Raw genomic sequence first — 24,861 nt, forward strand, 5'->3', positions numbered from 1 at the left:
CAATCTATTGAGTGCACTGATCGTATCCCTTAAACCTTCTGAACTGTGTTTTCCTATAAAGGCCATCGATATTCATCGACCAAAAAGCCCTCTTACCCGACCCCAAAAACCCCTAGGCCTAGCTTCAAACACCACATCTCCATCTTCATACTCCCTCATCGGCCCCTTGTGCGCACCTTTCTCTTCCGGCGAGACAGCTCCAACCTCCTGCGTCTCCGCTCGTTCAGTTTGATACTCCGCCATCCCCTCTTCACCTTCTTTCAGTGGCGTTTCTTCCCATATTGGGGGTTGTGTGTGTCCATCTGCCATCCCCTCGGGCATCCACCCATCATTTATCCCACTGCCCATAACATGCACGCTCTTGGACACAACAGCTTGGTATTGCTGCTGCGGCTTCCCCTTCTGGAATTCGCCCTCATCATCGAGTCCAAGTTTTGTCTTCCAAGCCTTCGCTAAGCCAAAAGGTGCTAGAGCGCCGTGCACGACGTTTCGAGGCCAAGCGGGCGCGAAGAGTCCGTCATTCAAGTCCGCCCAGTACATCTTGATCTCACGGGGTTCGTCGGCCCAATCAGGTTTCGAAGGGGGATTTTGCAAATCTTGGGCGTCAAACGCCCTCAGAGCTGATTTTCTAGCTGCGGAGACTTCTTCCCAGACCGATCCCGTTTCCGTAATTGGGACGTTGTTGTGGTTGAACCATTCTTTCATAGCTTCCTGCTCCGCTGCCTTAACGGTTTGTTGGCGTTCCCTGAAGACATCAAAGTTTTGCTGTTTCAGTTCCTCTCGTAACTGCACAGAGTCATAGTCTTTCCACCTCTTTAAATCGTTGTCAAGTTTGCTCCCTCGAACTACGCCATGGTGCTCCATACTGAGCTGCTGAATTGCATTGCGTGTGAGAGGCAGGAGGGCCCGCTCGTAGTCAGGAATATCCTGGAGAGCCAGCGCGGCACGTTTTCGAATCTCTGCCACCTTCCTCTCAAGTTCTTTGCGGATCTTGTTTATGCGTCGTCGTGCTCGGTTTGTCATTTCCGTGGCGTATATCAACCGATTGGTTTCTACCATGGTCACTTTTGCCCATGGGTTAGGTCCGGAAGATATCCAGTCAAGCACAAATGCAGCATCAGCAACACTGGTGGCTTTCTGGTCCATCAATTTTCGTGCTCGTAGCTTCTTCGGTAGGATTTCGTCGAGCTTGGGGATCTTCTTCACGAGCTCATCACGGACAGCCATTTCCTGAAGGGTCACGGGAGACCCTAGCTTCGATTTCACAATATCTATGTCCTCTTGTGTAGCTTTGATCAAGTCCTCGGGTGGTGATAGCTGTCTTTGCATCGAAAGCTCGCGGAGTTTCTGGAAAGCAAAAAGACCTTCTAACGCTCCGGCAGCAGTTGGAGGGAAATGTATGGAAAAGTATGGCGTCCACATATCCTGGCGTACCGATGCAGGTACAGTCTTTTTGCCATGGAAAAGGAGTTGCTTGAGGATTTTGGTTTCCTGAGACAAAAGTTTGTTAGCGACCCGCGACCGCAGAAGGATAGGCAGCCCATTACCTGCAGAGTCCTCGTCAAGCTGTACACAACTTGATTAGTTCGAATATGGCGGTAGGCATAGATGTCTAGACCATGCGTCTGATGCCGAAGAGCCTTTGTGACTTGGATGTCTTGCGTGGCTGACTTATTCTTGACCGCATTGGATCCTCCTGCTCGCCATTTGCCCTGAACCCATTTTATGCTTGCGTTTGTGGGTGCGACGGAGGGCGGGAGAGCTTGATTCGGATGGGGGTCGCCCTTTAACATTCTAGGAGGCCGTATTCGTGGCATGGCAGGGATGGACATTGGAGGTATCTGATGAGCCATTGAATTGGCAGTGATGGCCGCCATTGCGGACACTGCAGAGGGTCAATGGCTAGACTGCCGCCGTAATAAGATAAGTCTATCAGCAGGTCATGCCGGACATCACGCAATGCATCAAGCATCTGCCATGACAACTTCGCGGTGCGAACAAGGGAGTAATGTACTTGTAAATGTCTGTTGCTGAGCAAAAACTCGCAGCTCCAAAAATCCGCCGTAGCAGCCGCGCGCCGACCACGCCGACCATTTGCTCTTGGCGTGTTTGTGGGCACACATGTGGCAGCCTCGCCCCTCAGCCTCGTTCACCATTTCTCTCGGCATTCAATACGCGAAGTTTTTCCGAAGCCCGATGTGGAGATTACCTGGCGAGCTGATATCCATCTCGCAATTCATTTGAAAACTCTGGTGATAAAATGCAGATGCCTTGAATTCAATCAAGCTTAGCTACTAGACACAATAACTTTGCTATCCCACGGCTAGGATAGATAGTAAGAAACATTTTTCCTGCGGCCCGTGGAGGGAACTCAGCCTGCAGTCCTCATGAGTTCGTCCAATCTCGTTAACACCTTTCTGCTCGCAGTTCCAACCTGACTTTGGTCCAATCATCAAGGCCCCGCTAGCATAGATGCAATTTGAAAATTCATGATAAATTCCTCCGTTTTTCGTCAATCATACCATGCTGGTTCATAACCAAAAGTAAGACATAAATCGCTCAATGTGCTACCGATGTCGAAGATGACAGTGATGATGGAGTTGGTTCCGCGTTGGCTCCCGCGCCCAATGGCATCCAATTCCTCGGAATATCCATACTCCTGTTGACCCGTCCGCCAGGAGTCAGAGGGTAATCTACACGTGATCGATCCAAGCGATCGTCTTCATCGGAAGTTTCATCCGCGAGACGGGCAAAATAATCCGCTAACGCGCTTGTCGAATCTCCAGGCACAATGTTATCGTACAGGGGAGGCGGAGTGACCAAAGGAGGGGGTGGCTCGTCATCATCAAAGGCCGGTGGGTTGAAGGAGGGACTTCTCAGCAAGTGGATAGGTCTTGATTGTCCAGCATTGGGGTCGTTGTGCACGTGTGCTTGCGTAGGCATCGTCAATCCACCTGTATCATTCGTCCAACTTCGGCTCACACCAGGCGCTGGAGCACTGAAATCTGTCGAGTTATTGACAGATTGAATCCGACTTTGAGATACAGGGGGGGTGTTTCGTCTTCTGAGTGCAGCACCTGGGCATCCGCACTCGAACTCATCGGCGGAGGCTGGAAGACCACCACCAGCACTGTAAGCAGGGAGCGAGATGTTCGCTTGTGTGGCACGACAAGAAAGGATGTTGAATGGCGAGTCAATAGAGATCTCAAAATGGCGTCGTTTGGTAGAATCGTTTTCATCTGGTCGAGAGAGCCGCATCACGATCTGAGGGCCATAGTTAGCTTCCACAAAGTACACAAAGCAAGGATATGCATACCTTGATCCAATGGTTCACTTGAATGTTGGAGTATGTGGTGTCGAAATGTAATCGCTCGCTTCGCAATTTGTCCTTCATCTGGTGGCAGCTCGGCAGTTGCACGTTGAATTCCATCTCTGTAGGACCAATACTTCCAGCGTCGTTATCCAGATTGCCGAGCAAGTTTGTCTGATCTCGGGGGATATCCTCATCACCAGCGGCAGCTTGTTGGCGATAGTCGTAGGGGACACCACCACCCGCAAGAATCCGCATTGAACTCCCGGGGTAGGAAGTTACACTGTGTCCATCGGCACGTTTCTCGAAAAGTTGGACTTTTCTCGTGGGTTCCAGCCTGTGTACCTTTTTGTTATTCGTAAAGTATTGTATATTCTCCGTCACGAACACTTTGATCCTGTGGCATTGGACCTTGGCGAGGGGAGTCAATTTGAAGGCAATGGGCACCGTCGAGCCGAGTGGGAATGATTTTCCTGAAATCACAATATCATAGTGTAACTGATCTTCCCAGTTCCGAGATATCGCGATAGGTTCCACCTGTTCCAAGGATCCCTCGGCGGGGGCTCGGATCAAGGTCAACTCCTTCGTGCCCACCAAATTGGCACGGAAGGCGCCGGAACGTTCAACAAGGGCTTCTAGTTCATACTTGACATGACCGAGGTCGACACTGATTGATTCTGGCAACCTTGAGTCGAGTGGGAGTTCGAAATTGTAGACATAATCACCGGGGTGAAATACCTTAAACCCACGTTGGGCGACAGTCGGGCCTCCATTCATTGTGTCACCTTTACCGAAGCTCCTCGAATGATTTGCCTGAAGGGACAACCGTTTGAGATCGCGAGTCGTTGGGTGCCCTTTGGCTGGAGACGCACTGCGCTGGAAGAGGTCAAATGAAGACGCCGTAACGCCAATTTCTTTCGACTCTATAGAACCCCCCTTGGAGAGCTGGACAATGTCCGCACCGTAGCTATATTCGGCTTGGGGGATCTGCGCGTTGAAGAAGGACCACGTATGGTTCATGATTGTGGTGGTGTCTCGGAACTCGACGCGTTTCGGAGGGATCCCTTCCGGCCACTCCGTTTCTGACTTGCCGCGGAAGTTCAGAGATATTGATTTTAGCTTCGCCTGCTTCTGTACTCTCAAGAGGAGACTCCCGCGGAGCATTGTCGTGCTGTGAGTAGATGGATCATTGGGATCGAACCCTTGCAGGAACAAGACTGGTTCTGCCAGTGCAATGGAAACTGAGACGCCATTGCCGCTTGCAACAGGCTTCTCATCTGCCAGGAGAGTTATATTCGGCGCAGGTTGTGCATCGGGGGAGGGTGGTTGAGCAGGAGCAGTTCGGGCACTGCTGTCGTGTCTCGATCGATGGCTTATACTGCTGACCACACTGGGACTCCGCCCCCTTCGTTCAGGTGAACGCCTGCCGACGTCGGCGAACACCATCTCCTCCGTTCCCGCTGAACTTCTTCTTGGGTAAGCCCGATCAGATACTCCCGGATGTAGGGGAACCGGTTGCGAAGAGACGGTGGGGAGATTGAGTCTGAAGAATCGTTTTGCGTGTTCGCGTGAGAAAGCCAGCTTCGCGAGCGAGTCGAGGGCAACAGGATGTTGGAGAGGGTGGTGATGACAAGCAGCACAGGGGTAAGGACCTTGTTAGGACAACGCAAGACGAATGCGGCGGTTTGGACGACTGCAGGTGACTGTAATTGATCGTTGTCAGATTCTTGGTTGAGCAGCACAGAAGGAAGGGGACAAGAGATGGTATGTAATCGATGGTGGTGGGCGGGGGAGTGAGCAAGTCTGTGCGCCGTGCTGCCAACTTGGATACTCCAAATCCGCAAGTTTGATTGAATTGGGAAGTTTGAACTCGAACTCTGACCTGCTTTTGCGCTTGGCCTGGAGGCGTGGAGGGAACGCACCTAATGTGGCAGCAGCAACCATTCAGCTGAATGGTGAACTGCAGAGTGATGGACTAGTCGGGGATCAGGATGTGCCGTTTACCGGAATGACCCTCCAGGGTGTCATTGGCGCATTGCTTTTTGTCTTTTGTGTGTGTGTGTGTGTGTGTGTGTGATATAGCAGAGAAGGAACAAATGTCGAGGAGAAGGAGTGACCGAGGAGCTGATGGAGGTGTTGCTCACTGACCGGAGTGAGAGAGACTTGGGGGATTCAGAGCATTACCTAGTCAGGGAGATATTGTGCTCTAGAATGCTGAGAGACGGGGGAGACGGATGATATTATGATGATGATGATGAGATGATGATTGGGATAAGTGACACGCGGACAGCCACCCACCAGCGAGTTGGGCAGAGTGGCAGAGTGGCAGAGTGGCAGAGTGGCACGCCCGGCCCGGCGACCCAAGGAAAGCAAAAGGCCTCAGGTGCTCAGAAGCAGCTTAGGCTCCCGGCTGGTGGTCTTCCTGGGTCTTGCTGGGTCTTGCTGGGTCTTGCTGGGTCCCAGGCTCGGCGGGTAACAGGCCCCAGGCACTGTTACTAACTTGCTTCTACCAAGTAATACGCAACTCTGGGCGTTTCTCTTTCTTTCTTTCTTTCTTTCTTTCTTTTTTTTTCGTTCGTTCTTTCTCGGTTTCGTCAGTCGTCGTCAGTCAATCAGTCGAATGATGGCCATGATATAAACAATCAACGATCATGTCCCGGCTTCCTGTGGACCTTCTCGCCCTCTTCTCCCACACTCGATGTCTTCGTTTCGGCTCGGCGGATGCTACACTTGATCAACAATCTGGCTCGTTGGCTTCCGCAAAGGTGGAGAGAGACACAAGAGATGTAACAAGTACTTACTTGGTAGACTCTGGCTCCGTGGCTCCGAGGGCTCGGTGACTTCTTGACTTAATAATTTTGCAAGCACATCTTACTCATGTCGCGTGCCTGATTGATATCTGCATGCCGCTTTGCATTACGCCTAGCCTTACAGGTGAGCACGCCAGTTGACTGTCTGACCACTCTCTCTCGACGTCGATATTATCGAACCATATGATTCACAGCAGGTCACCAGGACCATGGACGACCAATTCCGCTGCAGCAGTTCTGATTGCTGGTCGCCAAACAATAATAATAATTCAAATAGTTGCTCCTTGAGGCCCCACGACCTGTCGATCCTCTCGGATGTCGTGGGACAGTTGGCCTTCGCCCCTCCGCAAGTGGACAAAACTCTTGACCGCGGCCAGGCCAGAAAGAAAGAACAGGCACAAAGAGAAAAACCAAAAGCCGAGCCTCCCGAATTCGCATTCCGTGCTAGCCACGTTGGCTCGCTGATTCTGTCTGCTTGTGTCTTCCACCTCTGTTCGGCCAACTGTACTTGTAGAGATTGTGCTTGTACTCCGTAATAGGCGGGCCATCTCAATCAGATTGTATCGGCGCCCCCTCCATCACCCGTGTCATCCCGGTCGGGCAGAAAGTTCAAGGCATCTACCCATTTTATGTTTGTACGGTACTGTAGTGCCCTTCATTACTCTGGGTCTTGCCTCGCAACAGTCGCCCTCCTTAGGACGATATCTCCACAATTCTACGATGAACTTGCTTGTCACTACAGTATCCGCGGGGTTTTGCCTTTTCCTTGCTTGCCCGTTCTTCGCTTGGACTTACTTGTTTCTGCGAATCAACTTACAGTCAGATGCAGCAGAAGGAGCTATGTACTTGGTACAAGTACGTATTTTATCCGAATACCCCTTACAGATATAGCGGAGAAACAAGCCCTGAGTCCATGCATAGTCTGCCCAAGCAAAACCCACGCTCGTGCATCATTGACTCTAAGTACAGATGGGTAGATCTAACTCACGCCAATATGATGTGCCCTTAGCATACTTCCAGACGAGAACGACAGCGGGATCTGGCGACAAGTTGCTCTAGCGCGCACCCTGAGTCACAACTTCTGCATTCTTTGTAATGGGCCTGCTGCGACAATCTACTTGTACAAGTATTGTGGCTTATTCTTGAGCATGTGGACATTGCCACTTCTGGTATGTTGACCCTGCATGAACCTCTCTTCGGTCTTGGCCCCAGCACACGACTGTCTCCCCATGAGGCACACACTATGTGTCCAGAATCCAAACACTTGTCCTGGAGTTACGCGTGTCACTGGGGGCTGAGCAAGGTTGGCTCGTGCTCGGGAGGCTTGCTTCGCAGCGAAGTCAGCTTCTCTGATGCGCAAGTATTGATTTGCTTCTTGGACTAACTAATCACATCTACCATCCGAATTGACCCCTGCCGTGCGTATGTACTCCCGTCAGGCAGAGACTTGAGGATTCTGGTCAGACGGAAGCGAAGGACATTCTCTGCGTGGGGTTTGGCCTGTCTGCCTTGAACGATGAGGGAAGTCAGCGGATTCCTCGGCTCGCTTACCCTGTATCAGATCTGACTGTTTGTGGATGATCCAAGAAGACGGCCCGGTTACCGTGCCATGTGGTTGAAAGAACGTGACATGTCATGCGATATTTTCCACCTCGCCACACGCACATTGGATAGCACCTTCACAGTGGACGAAGAATACTTGGTTTTGGTTTTCCCAGCCCTGAAATGAACTCTCCAAATGTGGATAAATCGGTCGCACGTGATTGTTAATCGTCGAAATCCGTACCAAGTAGATTCGGGGTGATTATGTTATATTGCATCCCTGCAGCGCCCAGCATGCAGGGACCCAAAAGAGGGAATGATGAATTGTGGGCGAAACACGGAGTTGGGGTACTCAGTAACTGAAGCCCTTACTCGAGCACCCATGCTAGGAACAATGTATGAAATGAGATTGACCAGCGGCTACAGACCTGGTCTGTTCCGAACATATACCCTCTTGATTCGTCTCCAATATTGACAGAAAATTACCATCACCACCACCTCTGGTGCACGAAAGATAGAAGAGGGACAGTCTGCACTACGACGTCATCATACCAGTGGCGTCAGGGACGCAATGGGTATACTCCACATTCGCCAAGCGCCAGTGATCATGCCAGTGACCATGGCTGCACCCCGCCTCGGGTAAGTTGCTGTGCGAGTTTGACACGCGCTCGACGCGTTCGATCGGTTCTGATGACCAAAGTTCACCGACAGTTTCACAGCCCTACACTGCGAGACGATTTCCACGAGAATATGATTGTATGAATAGGATAATCCATGCTGATCATGCAGTATGGAAAGAATGGAACCTCGGGGTACCCATCTCCATCAGAATTTTCGCTGCTAGCGTGCTAACTTCTGTGCTCCAGGATCCGCCGAGCAACCGCTCCAAGGTGTGATGCTGTGCTTTACTTCAATCGGCCCGGAGGACAGGGTCAGCAAACCAAAATGAGCAACTTCGACTTCTATGCTGACGAAGCCCATAGAATCGATATGCCGACATTGCAATGCAGATGGGAGCCGAACACAAGCTCGATTTGACTTCCGATACCACCCATCTCATTGTCGGTAGCACGGACACTCTGAAATACCAATATGTTGCAAGAGAAAGGGAAGACATTAAAGTGCTGCGCCCGGAATGGATTGAAGCTGTTCGAGACCATTGGATCAAAGACTTGCCTTTAGACCTCGACGCCCTCACCCAGCAATTTCGCGTGCCCACCTTGGCCGGATTGAAAATATGCATCACAGGCTTTGATGACCTTGCATTTCGTGCCCAAGTGCAGAAGAACGTCAAAGAAAATGGCGGGGAGTACACAGGAGATTTGACCAAAGATGTGACCCACCTCATCGCTGCAAAGCCCGAAGGGAAAAAATATGAATATGGCATGCAATGGCAGAAAAAAGTTGTCAGTCTCAAATGGTACCAGGACACACTCGAAAGAGGCATGCAATTGGACGAGCAACTTTATCATCCTACTGTTCCTGTACCTGAACAGGGCGTCGGGGCATGGAATCGAAAAGCTCGGCGTTCTCCCCAACTTGGTAAACGGACTAGGGAAGACAATGTCGGCCCAGAACGCTCTCGGAAACTCCGAAGGACGGCGAGTGCCAGGCTTGGAGGTCAAAGTCAAGATATGTGGTCGGATATTGTGGGCGGTGCTGGATTTGAGGCCAAAAAGGTTGAGCGTCCGCAGTTGAAGCCTTCAATTTCTATGCCAGCTCTTCGAGAGTCTGCCGGCCCAGCAATTGCAACCCGCACTCCTCGAGCTGAATCCGTCGACCGTGATCCCAATCTCGGCACAAAACCCGCGAGTTTGGGCTTCCTGGCTGGTCGTCTGTTCCTAGTGAAATGTTTCAACGAGATAAAGGTGTGTTACGCAAGTGTGTTCTTCTGTCATTCCCGCTTCCTGCTTACAAAATTCTAGAAGAATCACCTGCAAAAAATATTACTCGAGTACGGTGCAACAGTCACGAGTGAGGGAGAAGATGCGGATGAGAACAATCCCGACAATATAATCTCCATTCTGCCCTACGATATAGGCAAGAACGGTTCGATGCCAACAAGACTCGTCGAAGGCGGCGTTCAGGCAGTGTCGGAGCTCTGGCTGGAAAGATGCATGCTTGCAAAGTCTTTCATAGACCCGGGCAGATACCCGCTCGGGCAGATCCTGAGTGGTCCCCTCTCGTGTTTGAAGGATATGACCATCAACGCAACCGGCTTTGATGGACTGGAAGCCGTGCATATCGTGAAGATTGTCACCTTGTTGGGCGGGACTTACTCACAGATGTTTAATTCAGGAGTCTCAATACTTATCTGCAAGGCTGGCAATGCTAAAAAGGACAAACTTGATCTGGCACAGCATTGGGTCATCCCTGCGGTCACCGAGGAATGGCTGTGGTCAACAATCAAGAATCAGACCAAAGCAGGCGTTGAAAGCTATCTTGTCGCCCCAAGTCGAGCGCGTATCGCGACCGAGAGATCAGCGCATAAGAGGAGCGCCGCGGAAGATTACGTCGAAGTGAGCACGATTCCTCTACAACGAAATACAGTCGACCACAGAGCGAACAGACCGTCCAAACCAGTCGGGACTGGAACAGATCTTCGATCCACGGTAGAAAAACCGGCGAGGGAATCACATTCTCGTCTTCATGTCCAGCAGGAACCAGCGGAGAAGACACATGAACAACGCCAAGAAGAACCATTGGTCTCTAGTAACACGAGTGGTGCTTCAGGACGAAGTGAGGCCAAAGCAACCCTATATGGGGATGGCAACTGTGCGCTGCGTGTACTATCTCCCAATGGCAGAAACTTACGTTTAGTGGAACCTAATCGACCGTTGATTCAATCGCTAGACGGTACCTCGAGGATGGAAGATTCAACATCGAAAGAGAACGTTCCGGCGCCAATCAAAGGCGATGCACGATCTGGAGTTCAAAGCAAACCCACAGATATTGCAGCAATCAATGGTGCCATTCGAGACATTCTGAACGAGCACTCTAGAAAGAAGTCTGGCAACAGCAATCAAAATGAACCAATCAAGAAGAAGAGCCGGTTGTTTGGACGAGCGCTGAGCAACTTGTCCAACTCGTCAGCGGCTTCAAACGTAAGATGCTCCAGGGCCAGTTCGATTGACAGTATGAACACGGATGGAGTTGGTAGCGAAATTGTCACCATGCAGTCCGTCGAGACACACAGCGGCGAAGGCACATGTACAGCTGAAAAAGGAACCTTCAGCTTCACCGGTCGGGCAAAGCAGACTCTAGCTGCACTCAAATCAGCTCCCTTTGAGATGGACGATCCAGACATGCCGAGGACGGTGGGTTTCTCGGGCGAGCAGGATGCAGCACCACCCATGACGCAGCTAGGTTATGAAGATCCCGAAGAAGCAATCTTGTTGCGGGAGAAACTGGCAGCTTCGAGAAGAAAAGGATCGGGAAAGGAGGGCCCCAGCAAAGGGGATGGGGAAGCTCCACCCTCGAGGCGACTGAAGACGGCGGAGCGTAAGATTCGAGACGATGACTTACTTGCGAGTGTAAATGCCGGGTGGGGCGCTGGAAGACGGACCAGGCACAAGCAACGAAGCCTGCCGGATCAAGGGCTCGAGGAATTTTGAATCCTTGATTCTCCTTAGTTGGGTATACTGTACGGTCTTCCACAGAAATATGTGTGGTCGCTTTCTGGGCCTGTTGAACAACGAAAGAAGGGGTCTTAACGTGATCTCATGTTTCATCCAAGAATTTCTCCCCGATACCGCGCATCTGACAATTCGCACCAGGGCATCGAAGAGGTGGGCCTTCGCGAGCAGACGACCAACAGGATGATCGACAGGAGAGTTGAGTCTCAGAGCCCAGATCGGGGCAAAGTCGTGTCTAATAGATTGTATCAACAAGATGGATACGGCTTCCCGGCTTCCCGGCCTCCCGGCTTCGCGGCCTCCCGGACTTCGAAGCTTCCAAGATTCCTCTCGTACTGGCTGCCTGCTCCACTGATCGACCATGCGTCAAGGGATCTCGGGGGGCCGAAAAAGGGAAGATCTTCCTTCGGTCGTGGCTCCCGCGTTGGTAATGAAGAGCTGCACTGTTGACAACAGTGGTTGGACCGTAATGACTTGGTGTGAGTGCTGTTTGGAACTCATTGTCGAGAGCAGACGCTGAGGCCGGACTTGTGCAAGGAGAAGTGGAGAGGGAGGAAGGGAAGTCAATTGGAGTCCGAGATCGACAGGCCAAACACGGTCCGGATGACATTCAAGTGGCCAGTGTATGGAGTGAATGAATCTGATGAGTTGACATGGAAGGCCACCAGGGCTGAGTACCCGCCTTGGCGCCTACTTGGACAAGTACTTACTTAGGTAACAAGTAGAACCTCGTCAGGCTAGTCGCCTATGATATCATCCGCTGGTGCCGTCACTGCGTCACCTCCGCCCCGCTGGGTGACGCCCCGCTGCTGTTGCCTCAGCCGCTAGAAGCCAGGAACCAGTGAGTCGGCGTGACCAGGAGACAAGCAGCTGAGCGTGACGAGACGCCAAGTTTCAACCCTAATGAGATTCCCTCCAGCAGAACCGCCGCCGCCGCCCTTTAGTGTCAGGTACGAGGTTCTCCGTACTCTAAACATATCAGTACAAATAGCTGTCGTTCTCACCAGCCTTCAATCCCATTCGTCTCGAAGCAAAACACCCTCTCTGGCTACGCAGCAAACAATTTATGCTACCCACGAGGACTCGGTCCTTGATGCATCAGGTATTTCTCACCTTCTTGGAAGAGCTGGCAGATGTCAGCCTGGTCCAGACCCACTGTTCTGCAGGGTTCTTCGCTAGGGTTTGTTAGGGCTTGTGTTTCAGGCGTTTCCTGTTTCCGCCTCCGTTCCTGATCTCGCGACGACTTTGCCATCAGCCCGCCCAATCCCCACCCCCGTATCTTCTCTTCAAACTGCCAACATCCCATCCTCATCAAGTTGCATGACCGCATTTGTTCTTTCCAGAGCTGATCAACCCTACTTAGCTCTCCCCAAACTCTCCGTCTCACCAGTCGGTGACCAGCACGGCCAGGGTCTGACAAACTTTGACGGATCTTGCTCGACCCCCCCCTCCCCCCTATGTCACGGAATCACAGGCCAACGAGCTCCGACGTCTGCCCTCCTTGTGACTCCATCCAACCTTTGAGCGCCCTCCACCCACCCACCCCTGCCGCCCTACAAAGAACCACAGCCGACTGAGCAAAGGAAGGGGAAAAGGCGCCTCATATACATTATGGCTGACCTCGCCCGCGAGGAGGCAGACCGTTATTTCTCCCATCGAGACCACCCAACTTCCCATCCCGAGGACCGCGACGACAGGGACAACGACTCCGACCTCGACCCTGAGCCTGAACCTGCATTTGACAATCTCTCAGACCCTGGTACAGACGACGACATCGCCGGCAACATGGCGACTATGACTACCACAAAGACCACCTATCATCTACCTTCACAAGTTCATTATGCCAACACTGGGCCCAAAGGTGTCATTGCAGACGCACAATCCTTCGCCCGTGCCAAACAATCAACCTTCCGTCAACGACTGGCCAGCTTCGCCAACAACCTGACCTCAAGCGGCAAGCCGGCAGCAATCCCCACCGTCACAGAAAAGGGCGACAAACGCAAAACCATCATCTCTGGGTCTCCCAAATCAACCACATCCTCCAACTCCGAGGCCAGCCTCGCTCTCTCCGACGACGAGGCCGATTCAGAATTTATGAAAACCTGGCGAGCCACCCGCCTGCAAGAGCTCTCCTCCCAATCCCAATCCACCTACGGCTCCCACCGAAAACACCTCCCCAGCCAACGCACCTGGGGCATGTTCATGGAAGTCGACGCGAATGGCTATCTGGACGCAATCGAAAAAGTCTCGAATAAGACGGTGGTCGTCGTCATGATATACGACCCTTTGTCCAGTACCAGTGCTGAGGTGGAAGATGAGCTGAGTATGCTTGCCTACAAACATAATACTACTCGCTTCATCAAGTTGCACCATGAAATTGCGGAGATGGAGACTGTTGAGATCCCCGCTATCTTGGCTTACAAGGCTGGTGATGTGTTTGCTACGATATCCGGCGCAAAGGCAGAGGGTTTAGAAGGTGTTTTGATGAAGTGAGTAACTTGACATTCTTTTCCTTGTGGTGATCAAATGACTCGAGCTAATCCGCGTCACAATAGAAATCGTGTGCTCCAATGAGATTCCTTCACCCAGCTTGTGAAAAGCATCTCATCCTTTTCCAACCATGTATTAATACATAGATATGCCGATTCCACCCAGGTCCTGCTCACGCCCGGCAATGAAATAATGGACGATGCTCATCATGTCAAATACCCTCCAACCCCCCCCCGGAGCTGGACTCATTCTACGAAACCCCCTCTCTCACTGGGACGAACATGAATCCCGTCTCTCAACCAGCTATCCACCACTCTGGGCCCTGCTCTGCAACCTCCAGCAGTCATCCATCGTCTCTCCTACCTCCTGACGACACGTAAGCCTCTCGTCCCGCCACTGGACTTTTCTCTTTGTACATCCACATACATCCGATCGTCCAGAAAATGCACAGCACTGGCCGTGATCACAGCAGTTTGACAAGTGGGCACACCGCGAAACCGAGGAAGGAAAATAAGGGATTTGGAAGGCAAAACCAGAGGAGCCTGCTGATTTTGGTTAGAATCTCTTGCAATCTACACAGATACCAGCAATTCATACCTGGGGATCCTGGAGGAGTCGCCTTTTTTTTCTCCTTCTTCCCTTCATGCTTGGCGGTACAGAATAGTCTTTGGGATCGTACTCTGTACATGGACAAGGACTCGCGTTCTGGAAATGGGGAGACAATCTAACAATGAAAATAAAAGTACATGACTGAAAAAAGTCCACACATGCATGTAACCTATGCATTCACACATCTGACTTTGCAAACCATGTCACATCACATTGTTGTCTTATTGTATTGCATCGTATTACTTGGGGACGTATTGATCTCTCACCTCAGGCTTCAGCGCAGCGGATCGATGTCCACCGAGTGCGCAAAACCCGCTGCTTGTATCATGCAGTGTATCTCCCTCGCTCCATGTGTCTGTGTGGCTTCGTCTCTGCGCGCCTGTGTGTCTCTCTATAGACACTACCGAGGTATCTATTATAGGTAGCAGAGACAAGCAAGACATACCAGGTAGGCAGGTAGGCAGGTAGGCAGGTAGGCTACGAATGTAATGCAGGATACCCCCGACTCCTCCGTCCATATCTGGTTGCTTGAAAGCAACAAAGTTGAAGGTTCATTTCTTTTGTCTTTTCTGCTCTGGGGCCCACTGTGGTGTTTGTCCCTAGCTACCTAATTATCTGGCTATGTAATAGGCGGCACATGAGACATGAGACAGGATGTGAGGCGTGAGGCGTGAGATGGCGGAATCGTCCCCGACATAAGAGTACATCAGCACCCAACTCCGAATGCGCTGCAAGTTGCTATCGTGTTCATGTCATGTCATGCTATCCACCGGGATCCCGCCTTAAAGAGCGAAAAAGGAAATAGAGAATCAAGATCAAAGTCACCATTTTCATGAAAGACCCTCTTCCCCTCCTAGAAATGATGACAGGAATGCAAAAATGATTTGCTCGGGCTTGTTCCCAGATGCTTAGATGTGTGCGCTGGGAGAGATGCAATCATCATCAGAAGCAACAAATCTTTGCATAAAAAAAAAAAGGACCAGGCCGTATCATGCCTGAGTTGTTGAGAGATCTGATGGTACAGCGATCCAACCCTCTTGTTTCTCTGTTCTCTTGCCACGAAAAGACGCCGCGCCATCGAAGCTAAAGATCCAGAAAGAGTCAGATAGAAATGGGCATGAGGTGGCCAGAGAATGGGGGGAAGCCATTCCAGCTCAGCTCATGCGTAGCAGACATTGTGACACTCTGGTTATGCAGAAGCCGAAATGGCGTTCTTCTCAGTGGTGAAGTCCCAGAGCATTTTGATGAGGTTCTCGGGAAGTGTGTACAGGTCGACATGGAATTCTCCCTCTGTAGCAGAAACGAGCATCAGCAACCACACATGTTCCTGCCCTGCGCATGAAAAGGGGTAGGTTTGCACATACGCTCAGCATCGTTGCGCATCCACGAATCCTCGCTCTTGTTGTCATGCACCATCTGCACAACTTGAAGAAGATCATCTTCACCGAGCTTCTGAAGCCCCTCGGCTAGCTTGTCCATGTCAATAGCTTTGTTGTCTGCTTTCTTTTTCTTCTGAGTTCCACCGATTTCGCTGGTTCTTTTTTTGCTCCCGGCTTCGGTGCCATTCGCAGCCGACTCTCCTGGAATGGGCCCTGAATTGCGAAGCGCCTCAAGGAGAGCACCCTTCGGGTTTTTGAAAGTGATGATCTGCTTAGTTTCGTAGCGCGCGTTGGCGAAGTTGAGATCGTGAACGATACTGTGGACTTTGCCGCTGAGATCCTTCATCTCGATGCGCAATTCGAATTCACCCCACCCATCTTCAGAGACGCGGAATGGTGGCTTTTTGAAGGCTGCTCAGGTGGTCAGTCGGAAGTCGCTTGACACCTTGTGCGAAAAGGAACCTGTGCCAAAACCAGTCTCACATACTTTGTGTTGCCTTGTCACCAAATGACTCGTGGAGAGTATATGTTACCGACTCGAACACATCTGCATCGATCTCCTGTTTGGTGTCCGCATGGAGTAGGAAAATCTTCATAGACCAATGTCGCAAGGGGAAACCAGCAACGCCGCTGTCGGCCCCGGGACTGCAAACACTACGTCAGATTGTGGACTTGCAAAATGTGGCAAGCGATATCAGGTGCTGAGGGGTCGGTCGCAGCAGGTTTAGACTATAGACATAGAGAGATGACGCGGGGGTGAGCGCAGGTCGGCGTTCAGATCGACGTACATGATCTTCTGTTCGGTAACGATTTTGACGCTGCGCTTGACCTGCGGAGACTGTCAATCGCGGCGCCATTTGTAAGAAGCATGACATTGAGACTTACGTCCGGCATGGTGGACGGTGCGGGATTTGATTGAGGCTAGGGCAACAGAGAAATGGCGGGGTTTAGAGATCGGCTGTGTCGCGCTGATGAAGACGTGGTTCTGAGGTGGGAATGGATAGGAACTGGTGAACAAATTGAAGAGAATAGTCGATCCAAAGGATGGCAGGGTGTCGATAGAGACCACTCTGTTGGACAACAGATGTTGACCAGAGAAAGGAGAACAGGAGGCGCAAGTCGTTTGTCGCACTTGGTGGAAAGATGCTCTACCGTTCACAAAGGTTGTATGGGTGGGTCGATACAGATGGGCGCAGGTGGGCTGCACCAAGCTGCACGTACTTGTTATATCATATGTCAGAAAGGGCAACTTTGCCGAACATAGCACCGTATCAGGGTAGGATAGTCAGTTACCAAGTTTTCTTAACGTCCGAAGCGTGAAAGCCCTGGTGGCATCTTCACGTTTCCATTCATTGCTTTCAAGGCCGTGGACAGACTTCATTTCTATCTAAGCTTGGGCGGTACGATGGTATCAGAGTCCACGGCAAACCCTGAATCGCATCCACTCTTTCATATGCGCTGCGCTGCAAGACTTTGCTGGTAGTCGTAGATTCAATGCCGGACCAATCATCACACATCCCACGCTGGCTATTGCTCAATGCATCATGACTTCTGGAACAAGGATTCGTTTTCTTGTTGGGCCTTGATGAACGCTTCCTTGAAGAGATTCGCATCTGTAAAAGGTCAGTATTTAGACAGTGGCCGACGCCGGGATATGCCATACTCTCGCTGTTTCCAAATCGGATTGCGAGGGTCTGGGCCTCGGGCTCGCCTTCGCTGACATCTGCGGCAACGTTCCAGACCCAGCTGCGATCACTACCAACGTTCGGTGACAGCTTCATGTCCGGGGTGACTGGATTTGTAAATCAGCAAATGGCCATGTGACGGCGACTATCTCCAACAGGTGGCAGCTTACCATAGTGATTTGCGCAAACCTTGAGAGTCTTGTCTCGTCGCATAACCAGTCGTGTCTTGCCGTTTTCCTTGTGCTTGAGCAGTCGGACATCGCCAGTACCTCTCTCCTTCCACTCTTTTGAGTCTCGGTCGAATTTGAAGAGTTTGGCCCGCATCTTGAAGACCTGTTCCTCCATTTCCTCGTTGGTCTTTGTCTCGACCTTCTCGGTCAGTCGGACCACGGGTTCGAACTCGACATCCACTTCTTCCTCGTCGGCTTTCTCCTGTTGCATCAACGCGGTCAGTCCCCGTCCCATTCTTGCGGTGGGCATCTTACTTCGTCTTCATCCTCCTTCTTCTGGGCTTTGGAACTGCCGCTGGGTTCATCCTTGGCATTGTCATCCTCTTCGACTTTGCGTTCTTTTTTGGCTCCACCACCAAACATGGAAAAGACAGAGTCCTTGACGCCGGTTGCGGCTGCGCTGGCGGTGCTCGCGGCAGTACTGGCGGCTTTGGCAGCAGTCTCGGTGTAGGTGGTAGATTTAGTCTCTTGGGCATCTTTTGCCGCGCCTTCAGACGAAGGATCACCCAAAGGATTCGTCACGAGATTAGTCTCCTGTTCGACAGGTCTCAAGTCGGACGAGGCAGTTTGATCCGCCGAGGGAGTGGGTTTGGCATCAGCGGAATCGGCCATATTTGCGAGATATGCGCAGGATGGGATGGGAGATCGAAAGCTGGCAGGACTCGAAAAGGGCAGATGCGATTTGGGTGATAGAAGACTGTAGACTGGGGCGACAGTAGGTGTTTGTTGGCACCCCACACTAAAATATCAAACAGCCAGAGCGGCGCATGATTTAAGATGCCAGGCCCAGCAGGCCTCAGAATCGGGCACTAGCCCCTGCAGAGCCCGGCGCCAAGACGAACCCCCTTAATGACATCATCCTCCACCCGTGAGAGGAACAGCTGTGTTGTCACCGTTGTGGTCAAGTGGTCAACGTACGTAGTCAACGTACGTGGTGTGAATCGCGTTTGCCTGTCAATACCATCGTCGCCGATATTCTGCTTTTCCCACGCAGGTCTCTTGTGGCTCTCTTACGTTCCTGCTGGTAAGGCGATGTTCAATCCCTCGCAAAGATGCCATTCCTAGAACTGCCAGACGACGTTCTCCCCATCATCCTATCCTTCCTAGATCCAAAGGACTACCTCGCATTTTGCCGTGTTTCAAAGGTCGTTTACTCGAAATACCGACAAGATCCTCTGTACTGGAGGCATGAAACCTCGAATACATTCCGCCTCCCAATTAGCCCTCTTCTCGCAGCCGACGGCCCTCGCTGGTACTGGCTATACAAACGGCTCAAGACCCAAACTCGACTTTACACCTGGGGTCAAGGATCGCCAGGGAGCTTAGGCCCAGGAAGAGCTCTCTCAGTGCCCCGCCGTCCGCCAACTCATGATCCGCCTCATCTTCCCCAAAGGGTCCTCCCTCGGGTCCCTACCCGTCCTCACCCAACCATACTTCCCCGGCCATATCCTGGCAGAGGTTTCCCCCGTCAAGTCTTTCAGCGAACCTCATCCAGTTGGCCTACAGAAACTCACATCCCCGATGAGGTAGAAGTAATTGCTGACCTCCAATGTGGAGGTTGGTCGACTACAATTTTATCCTCTGATGGCAAGCTGTACACCACCGGTTCAATTGATTCCATGGACGGCAGGGTAGTGGGCGAATCTTCCGACCATTTCCGCCCACTCGAGTATTTGACTCAAAGCACCTCCACCATTCGACAATTTTCTTCCGGCCGGCGTCATGTTCTGGCTCTCACCGACGGGGGGAAAATTCTCTCCTGGGACAGAATCAATGCAAAAGGTTTGATGGTCTTCCCGAGAAATGGGACAGACTTCGGGGAGAAACCAGTCAGGGTTGCCGCAGGCTGGGCGGAGAGCTCCGCCTATGTACCAAACATAGGCATCGTCTATTGGAGCCCCCTGCAAAACGATCACTTAGACGAGATGCTGGATGGAAAGGTGGTCCACGAAAAGGTCGTTCCCGGAACCGCGAGACGCAGAACCGAGACTGGATATGTGGAAGTCCTCAAACACGTCGTTCTCGAAGAGTATGTCGTGTGGATAACAAACGAATCCAAGGTCTACGCATGTGCCCTTCATGTTGACAACTCCGATCAACTAGAACCCACCCACCCTCCATTCGAACTCCCGGGTTTCGACGCACCAGATCGCGACTTGAGAGATATCCAAGGTCAATTCCACAGATTTGGTGTGTTTACAGCAACAGGCGAAGTGCTTTCTGGTGATACGGGGTACGTCAGACGTTGTGCTGAAGCCATTCGAAATCGGCCGGAATTACTGTCATCGAGCGATTGGTCTACCATGACCACCTTGCTTGCCTCGAGGCCCCACGATGTGCCTGCCATGCAGCACACTGGCGTCATTGCACTGGCATATGGTGACTACCATTACCACGCCCTGCACGCCGACGGCAGGATCACCTCATACGGTACAGACTCCCAAAGCTGTGGATCGCTAGGCCTTTCCGGGCCGGAGCACGGTGGTCGTTTCCGTGGCCTGCGTCGAGATAGGCCCGGCCTCCGGAGCGATGCTCAATTGCTACCCATCGCAAATGTCCGCGGTCGTCAAATTTGGTTTGAACCTGAACGGAAGGATTGGCTGCAATGGATGGAAGACCAGCTGACTCAACCATATCTCACCGTCAATGGTCAGCCGGCCCGCCATATCTGGGATATTGATCCGGTCAAACAAGCTGCATTCAGCGAGTGGGTTGAGCAGGAAGGCAAGCATTGGGAGGAAGGCCCTGCGAGCAGCGCAGACGCGGGGTCACACGCCGACACAGCGGAAACCCCTTTGGCAGGAGACTATGCAAATCTTGGATCCTACTTCCCGATTGCTATCGCAGCTGCAGGCTGGCACAGCGGAGCTTTGGTGCTGGTCGACGAGGATAAAGCCCACGAGGTACGAAGCAAATGGGTGACAACGAGGCACGAAAGCGACGAAGACAAGACTCGCTTAATGCCAGGTGCCTTCGAGAGCCTAGAGCTCGATGAAGTGTATGTATGGAAGAGAGACGGATTCCCCACGGTGCGGTTACCGAATGGATTCGAAATGCCAGGCGAGGGTGAGCCGAAGCCTTGGAGAGACGGAGTGCCGACTATGCAGGAGCTGGGACTTGAGTGATGAGAAATCTGTGAGAGACATACTTGTGCAAGGATTTCACAGATCTCTGAGAGCGACTCCCTTGAGGTGCGAGCTGGCAGCGGCCTCCGCAAGACATGAGCAGACGAGTTTATGAGCACCACGACGATATCCATGACCCAAAGGATAAATCATGCGTGGAGCGGACTGCACTGGTCTCAGTCCGCCGGTGCGCATGGCTAGGAGGCTGAGAGAAAGCAAGAGAATTGAAAGTTATCAAGGTAAAAGCAGGCCGAAGGGGCAGAGACTTTGCAAAGGGTAAAAGATATTGATCACTCCTCTGCGTCTTCCTTTCCAGAAGTGATTTCCTGTTTTATCCAAGGTGCGCCCTGCCACCGAGATCTCCCCCTTCCAAAGATGCAGCTCCAATTACGCCTTCCGGTTGACAGCAGCGACTTCTCCACCGGCGTTGGCTTTTTTCATAACAAGCTCATTGCTTTCTTCCGATGGATCATAGCTGACAGCTGCTGTTGTGTGGCATCATCGAGTCTCATTCCCATTGATTGCGACCTTGGCCTCCTCAGCCGCCGCCACCGCGTTCAGCACCTGCTCCTGCCACATCTTTGGGCCTTATTTCTTGCCTCTCCATGCCTGTTTGGCTTCGTCAATCGGCTTAGGGTCAGAAAGGCAATCCATGAAGCTCTCGAGCTTCCTTTCAGCTTTCCTTTCCTTCACCCTCTGGGCAACTGTGCCTATGACGGGCCGAGACTTGGGATCTATCTGCGCTTTCGATCCTAGTAGGGCGATGTTGTCTTTGTCTCGAAGGTATGCGCCAAGTCGCTGTGATCGTTCTATGCTCGCAGGGCTCAATGGAGTCGCCATCCGCCTGGCGACAGTGAGCGACTTCTCCTGTGCTCTCATGCAGTCTCATACTTTTCAACACTGCCTTGCATATCAGCCATTGTCGGATTTCCAGCCTATTCCGAGAACCTAGGCGTAGTGTTTGAGTCGAGTTGACGCAGGTTTGGAACAGAAAGGAAGACCGAACGGCCACTGATCGACCAGCATTTCTGAAGTACGACAGGCGCCACGCGGATATGGACCATTTCTCAGTGTCTGCGACGTCTCTATGTACCATTTGGCATTCCGAGCCCAAAGGTCCTTATGCCGGAGAGGTATTACTTCATATGGAGCATTTTACCAATTTGGCAGTCACTCTATGGCCCTTTTTGTCACTAGGACAAATGAGGTTAGGTTTGTGTTACTCGAAGTCCGCAACGCCAACGTCTTTCATGTTTCTCAACCATCTCCTGCAAGTGCTTCACTCCTGCACTAGATATTGGCAATTTAAGGGCCCAACTCTCGATACGCCAGGCATTCTGTTCCTGTTGATGAAGAATTGTGTTCTTCGACATGTCCTTCCAAATCGACAAGGCCGAGACGACTCGAGAGCCTCATGGCCGATCTAGACGCATCCCTGATCACGAATACGATCTGCATCGCGAAATGATTTCAGGGCTTTATTTGAAACAAAGAAGGTCTCGAGAAGAGGTTATCAACATCCTGGCAGAGGAAGACAAGTTCTTTTTAAGGTCAGCCGTGATCCCTAATACAACGCGTTGCTTGCTCGTCCTCGTCCGAAAGAGGCATGATCTGTAACTGACGCACGAAGCCCCAAACAACTTAAGCACATATTACAGAAATGGGGAATCAGAAGAAACATCAAATCGTCTGAAAAGGAGGATATACTGAGGCAGAAAAGATATCAGAAGATATGGAGCCTCGTAGAGCCTATCAGCCATCCCGCGTGTAAACGCACCACGAAGTCAAGCGAGTCCGCATCGGAGCGCCAGAAGATCCATACATCTTCTACCGGAGCCGAAGGTGAGATTTAATCCACCTCAATAGACTGACGCCGTGCGCTGATTTAGTGAGATATTTTAGCTCACATGCCAGACGATTCTTTACAATATCGGTCTCACATCGACCGAGACGACGCTTGGGACCCTGAGAGCTTCACTACTCCAACAGGACATCAACAATAGTCGGGCAATCCTTGGAAAATTTTCTTGTTTCGGTGCTCCGACTAAATTACAGGGATTGTCCCCTCTTTCCCAGACCGGATTTACCCTTGATCGAAACTTCGGAACGCAGGGACCTAGTACCGAGATGTCGCCCTTTATCAGTACACCAACCCCTTTCTCGGCTTCACTGAGTCGTGCCCAACAGCTTTCGTGTCACATGATGCTACCGGCAGAGCCTTGCCATCCGGTTCAGACGCTGCCATCTTTCAGTCTCCACTCCGCTCTGTAAGCTGCTTAGCTACCTCCAACAACTTGTCCACCCGCTTCTCAAAGAAGGAAAAGGCTCCAGCTGGGAAGGGGTGGCCTTCCGGAGGAACTCTGTCCTCCAAGGGTGCCTTATCCAACGAGCCAATGATTCGACATTCGTCCTCACAAACTCGGTTACCGGAGAACAAATCCACTGTCGAAGGTCTTGCGCTAAGCCATGGAACTCGCAGCGACGTGGATCCAAGAGCCATTGTCCGTCTCATTCTCAATCTCAGTTCGATATGCACAGAATTCCTCGACTATGGACAGCAGTGGCAACATAAATGGGTGTCTGATACTAACTATTCATCCTATTTGACGAGGCTGTGCTCCGCGTTGAAAAGTGAATGGTTCCAAGCTGCGATGGACCACCTTCTCTGCCGTTGCTTCGGATGCGTCTGCTCAGATGATGAGGCAGGAAAAAGCTGTGCGCTGTTCCAAAAAAAAAACCAACAACACCTACTTCGCGCCTCACAATATTTTACAGACATCAGCATCAGCCTACACCGCTTCTATCAACTTAAACAATGTGTTCAGCAGAGGAGCGAGACGGAAAAGCGTCATCGCTCGAGAAAGCCAAGAGTGCGACACGATTTTCTTTCAATATGAAGAGCTGCCTATAGGTACTCGAATGGCAGGAAACCATGCTTCAATTCGCTCAGTACATATCTCACATCTTCCGCGCAAACGCAGAGGCACATTGGGTATTTCGCTCACGTTACAGAGATCATTCGACATCCACCAGCAATCCGGGCTTTGCACAACCCTCAGAACATTCCATGTGATACCTGGAAATGCTGAAGCAATTGAGCGTACGTGACAAAACGATGTTTCAGGGCTACAGCATCTGTTTGATCTTGGACAAGCGTCGCCGTTTGATGTGGACTCTAATGGTTGCTCATTTAGTATGCATTTAAATACGATTGCTTCGAGACTTTTCGTGAAAATAACAGAGCTGGTGTGCGCTAAGAATCTTGCCGTTGTGCCGTTCATTGAACTCGCCATGCTCGCCTTTCCTCTTTTGTATCATATCAATAGAACAGACGATACACCGCGCTTCACGATCATAGTTGGGTGTTTGAAAGGCGTCTTCGACCTAGAATCCCCACTTTGTGAAGGACAAACACTACTACTTTACACATCCATGGTGAACAGCATCATTCTCCTCAAGGCTATGAGCTCAAACGGTGTGGACGCCTGAGCAATTGATATCTACGGTCGAGGCGCAATTCACTCTGCTCTGTACATTGACGGCTTTGTTATTTGTCCCAATGCATGTCGGAGATTTGAATGCGGTTCTCGCCACCAGTGCACCAGTCCATGCAAGCCGCATCCCCACGACGAACATTACGCGACGTCGTTCTGCCGGGCCGCCCAGAGGGACAGCCTTCGCCTTGAACAAACTCTATTGGTCTTACTCGACGCAAAATGCGACCCAAATACCCGCGACATCTACGGTCTCACGCCGAGCGACGCCGAGCGACTACGCAAGAAGAAACGAGGAGACCTGGATGATATGGCAGTCGGCGCTCCAGGAGTCTAGCTTGTGCTACGAGACGTTTCTAGACGTGGTCTGAATTCTTTTCCCACCTCGATAATTTTCGAGGCAAGTCGCCAGTCACTGCTACCGCCGGCATACGGATTTTCGGAGGCATTCATGACGTGCGAGGTCAAGGAGGGAGGAGAAGGGAAAGGATGGAAGGATCGTGGTCATCACAGGGGGAGCCCACGGCAATCATCGTCCTCACCATCGGTTTT

At 51.6% G+C, this 24,861-nt stretch overlaps 7 protein-coding genes across 7 annotated transcripts; 3 read left to right on the forward strand and 4 right to left on the reverse strand.

The window, feature by feature from the left end:
- Positions 1-72: 72 nt before the first annotated feature.
- Positions 73-1,877, reverse strand: A1O5_01826 (uncharacterized protein; the record flags this gene model as incomplete). The annotated part of the gene is made up of 2 exons (XM_007742442.1): positions 73-1,491; positions 1,548-1,877. The coding sequence occupies 2 exons, from the start codon at positions 1,875-1,877 to the stop codon at positions 73-75; spliced, it is 1,749 nt and encodes a 582-aa protein (XP_007740632.1).
- A 682-nt stretch (positions 1,878-2,559) lies between these two features.
- A1O5_01827 (uncharacterized protein) lies at positions 2,560-4,756 on the reverse strand (the record flags this gene model as incomplete). The annotated part of the gene is made up of 2 exons (XM_007742443.1): positions 2,560-3,264; positions 3,317-4,756. 2 exons carry the CDS (start codon positions 4,754-4,756, stop codon positions 2,560-2,562), a joined length of 2,145 nt encoding a protein of 714 aa, XP_007740633.1.
- Positions 4,757-8,666: 3,910 nt separating this feature from the next.
- Positions 8,667-11,276, forward strand: A1O5_01828 (uncharacterized protein; the record flags this gene model as incomplete). Its single annotated transcript, XM_007742444.1, has 2 exons — positions 8,667-9,530; positions 9,588-11,276. 2 exons carry the CDS (start codon positions 8,667-8,669, stop codon positions 11,274-11,276), a joined length of 2,553 nt encoding a protein of 850 aa, XP_007740634.1.
- A 1,632-nt stretch (positions 11,277-12,908) lies between these two features.
- A1O5_01829 (uncharacterized protein) lies at positions 12,909-13,790 on the forward strand (the record flags this gene model as incomplete). Its single annotated transcript, XM_007742445.1, has 1 exon — positions 12,909-13,790. One exon carries the CDS (start codon positions 12,909-12,911, stop codon positions 13,788-13,790), a length of 882 nt encoding a protein of 293 aa, XP_007740635.1.
- Positions 13,791-15,585: 1,795 nt separating this feature from the next.
- On the reverse strand, positions 15,586-16,669 carry A1O5_01830 (transcription initiation factor TFIID/TFIIF subunit; the record flags this gene model as incomplete). Its single annotated transcript, XM_007742446.1, has 5 exons — positions 15,586-15,686; positions 15,761-16,186; positions 16,263-16,420; positions 16,564-16,604; positions 16,661-16,669. 5 exons carry the CDS (start codon positions 16,667-16,669, stop codon positions 15,586-15,588), a joined length of 735 nt encoding a protein of 244 aa, XP_007740636.1.
- Positions 16,670-17,317: 648 nt separating this feature from the next.
- On the reverse strand, positions 17,318-18,302 carry A1O5_01831 (uncharacterized protein; the record flags this gene model as incomplete). Its single annotated transcript, XM_007742447.1, has 4 exons — positions 17,318-17,388; positions 17,439-17,567; positions 17,631-17,892; positions 17,946-18,302. 4 exons carry the CDS (start codon positions 18,300-18,302, stop codon positions 17,318-17,320), a joined length of 819 nt encoding a protein of 272 aa, XP_007740637.1.
- A 440-nt stretch (positions 18,303-18,742) lies between these two features.
- Positions 18,743-20,815, forward strand: A1O5_01832 (uncharacterized protein; the record flags this gene model as incomplete). The annotated part of the gene is made up of 1 exon (XM_007742448.1): positions 18,743-20,815. The coding sequence occupies one exon, from the start codon at positions 18,743-18,745 to the stop codon at positions 20,813-20,815; it is 2,073 nt and encodes a 690-aa protein (XP_007740638.1).
- Positions 20,816-24,861: the final 4,046 nt, after the last annotated feature.

This window comes from Cladophialophora psammophila (genome assembly GCF_000585535.1).
Source record: "Cladophialophora psammophila CBS 110553 chromosome Unknown aczJe-supercont1.2, whole genome shotgun sequence".
Lineage (NCBI taxonomy): Eukaryota > Fungi > Ascomycota > Eurotiomycetes > Chaetothyriales > Herpotrichiellaceae > Cladophialophora > Cladophialophora psammophila.